The sequence below is a fragment of the Kryptolebias marmoratus genome, linkage group LG5 (genome assembly GCF_001649575.2).
Source record: "Kryptolebias marmoratus isolate JLee-2015 linkage group LG5, ASM164957v2, whole genome shotgun sequence".
Classification (NCBI taxonomy): Eukaryota; Metazoa; Chordata; class Actinopteri; order Cyprinodontiformes; family Rivulidae; genus Kryptolebias; species Kryptolebias marmoratus.
The window spans coordinates 16,702,536-16,705,586 of NC_051434.1; the positions used below are offsets into that span (position 1 = coordinate 16,702,536).

The 3,051-nt window shown below is 46.6% G+C and overlaps 1 protein-coding gene across 1 annotated transcript in view; it reads right to left on the minus strand.

Moving 5' to 3' along the window:
- Positions 1-400: 400 nt before the first annotated feature.
- LOC108238755 (SNF-related serine/threonine-protein kinase) overlaps positions 401-3,051 on the minus strand; it is a 19,150-nt gene continuing 16,499 nt past the window's right edge. The window contains exon 9 of the mRNA XM_037975686.1: positions 401-3,051. This exon is cut by the window's right edge and continues 37 nt beyond it. Within this exon, the coding sequence (XP_037831614.1) occupies positions 2,695-3,051 (357 nt within the window). The 3' untranslated portion in view covers positions 401-2,694.

The window sequence follows — 3,051 nt, forward strand, 5'->3', positions numbered from 1 at the left end:
AAGACCAGTCTTTGGCGCCCACCAACGTCTGCCGCAACGGTTTTCAGAAAGCACACACACAAATTCCGAGGAGCTCCTCGTCTTCATTCACGTTATTTTTTTTTTTATTGTAATAGGTCTCTATCATATACATACAGTACAATATGCTCAAGACAAATTTTTATGGCACATCCATTGTTGTACATTTTGTAGTCGCTGGTATTGCTGTGATCTTACAGTAAAGTGACCGTTTGAATCTGTTACTTATGTGGAGACAACGGGTGGGGTTTTTTTTTACCTCGTGAGTTAGAAGTTAAGGTTGCTACAGCGAAAACACATGCACGGTCATGTTAGATATTCCACTAGGGGTGGGTCACACATCCAGTTACAAACACTTGAAGGGCAGAGGTGTGATCTTCTGTTACAACCCTTTTCTTGTTGTCTCGGAGTTACGCTACAGCAGCGGCTACTGTGATCCCAGGGAACCACTTTCGGTTCCTCTCGTTCTTCTTTTTTTGATTTTTTTTCTCCACATAAACGTGAATGGAGGGCCACTTTGATTTTAAAGAGCTGCCTTCGCATGCCTATGTGCCAGCGGTGGTTTAAAATCTGTTCAATGTCTTTTTTTTTGTCTTTTTCAAACCAGCAAAAGCCGTCTAACTCGGGGTTCGACCCTGACTTCCCAGTGGGGGGACAAAGAATATAATGGTGTAGAGGGATCTAGCATTCTCTACTGCAATACAACTCTACCAATAAATACCACAGGTACAGTGTACTGGTAAACTATTCACATATGTACACCCTCTGCCGACACAAGTGCAGAGATTTGACAAGAGAGCCTTTCTGCCTGTCCGAGACAACTGAGGCGTCAAACGGCAGAAAGCATCGTGCGCCGCCATCGTGCGTCGTCGCTCTCGTCCGTTTTTGGCGCGTTGGATGAAAACGGCGACAGTTGCGGTCAGTTTACACGCGCGCATCGTGGACGTAGATGCCATGTTGATTTGGGGCTTTTAATGGTCGGTTTGAACCGTTTCTTTTGCTCCAAGTGGAATGATTGTACAGCGAGACCTGGGCTTTCTCTAATCCACACAGAGTCAACTACAGACACATTTCCACCTAAATCTTTCAAAAAGCTTCATGAATGACAAGACCAAGTCCTATTTACTTCCTATTAGTGATCCTGATCGACTGCAGCTGGTCATTTCCTTTGCCAGCATAGGGGGGACTGGTTTTACAACACTCCCTGAACTGGCCGATACTCAGCACAATTGGGAAGTCCAAAGAAATCAGCGAAGATTTTAAAAGAATTGCAGATTTACTCAAGTTGGGAAGTTCTTCTGAAGGCAAGCCGAATAACTTATGCCCAGCGTAAATGTTTTCACTGTTTTGCCAAGGTCTGGAAAAGGACCTGAAGCTGTGAAAAAGGAAATCGCTCCGTATGTTTAGGAGCCTGCCGTGAACGCCGGCGTCCCCGTCCGCGGCGAAGACGGCTTCACGTCACCGTGGCAACCAACAAGGAAGCCTCTCCGCTCCAAAAGAGACAACTCCTGCAGCTGCCCACGTGGACAGAACAAACGTTTGAGCTATCTGTGACAGGACGTGCGTTTGGACGAGTCGAGGGGAAGCTTTCTAAACATCACTGTGCCATCTGTCCAGCACGGTGGTGGTAGCATCATGCTGTGGGGTTGTTTCGCTGCCAGTGGATTACACAGACGCACATCAAAACCGGTTTCTGGTTGAAGGAAGCAGGCCCCGACCTCGACCCCCCCCGACTGAACATTTGTGGACCATGTTTGGAAACTAGATCCACGAAAGAAGCAACCAGTTTGAACGAACAATTCTGCTCATTTAAGTCAAATATCCAGCCAGAATTAGGCCAGAAGCTTGCTGATTGGCTGCAAAACGTGTGTGGTTTAGGTGCTAAACGATATTTAAGCAAATATTAATAGGAGTGTGTGTATACCACGGGTCATTTTGACCCTGTGTGGACTTGAGGAAATCCCAGCGAATTCAAACTTTGCACGCCAAATTTTTGCTTTGAAATTGTTAAAGTTGTATGTTCTTTAATCTTTCTGCTCTGGAAAAAATAATAATGATTTAAATAAATCATTTAGAAGCCCCAAAAATGAACACGACGTTCACTGTGAGTGGATGCAAACCTTTGACCACAACTGTATTTGACTTAAATATTTCAATTAGAATAATAAAGAAAAGGCTAAAATGATTGTCTCAAAAATAATTTAAAAAACATGATAATAAAAACAGAGTAGAACAAAACAGATGATATGTAACAAGACACTAAAACGCTCGTTTCATCAGCTTATTTGAGTGACGTGAGGCGGGAACTTTGATTGTGAGCACCTCGCGCATCAGCTTTCCCTTTTTAAAGTCCCTTATTTAAAACACGCCTGCAAAATCTAAAGTCCCTTAAGTGTTTTGCTTTATTTCTCTCAAAAAAAGTGCTTCACATATGTCCACCTGATCTCCTCCGTGGTGCCTCTAAATGTGCAATTTTGGCATTTGGATTTTTTTTTTTTTTTTTTTTTCTCCCCAGCTTTCCACCGTTAAGTGTTAAACAAAACTAAACGGCAAAATAAATACAAAAGCCGTGCGGAATTTCACGACAACACGCTCGGATCGCGGAAAATAAGAAAAGCGGGGAGTAAGGGTATGAGGTGGAGTGTGCACCGCGTGGTGCTGCTGGGGGGGCGGGGTCTATATGACCTGGCAGCAGCTGTGTGGGGACGGGGTGCAGAGCAGACCCTCCTTGGGGCCTCGGTGGATGTTCACAGACAGAGTCTTCTCGTTCAGGGGCATCTGCAGCGCGTGGTTCTTCATGTTCCTGTGGTTCTCCCTGGCCAGGTCCAGCTCCCCCAGCCTCAACGTTCCCGAGCAGGGGCCCTCCAGCAGCGGGTCTCCCAGAACGTCCCCCAGGGGGGGCTGGTGGTAGAGGTTCCCCCTCGGTGAGGGGCCGCCAAGGAGAGACACTTTGTCCAAACTGCCGGTGGAGCCGCCCATGCACATCCTCCACATGGGGCGGTCCTGAGGGTCCCCACCAACGCTGCCGCCGCC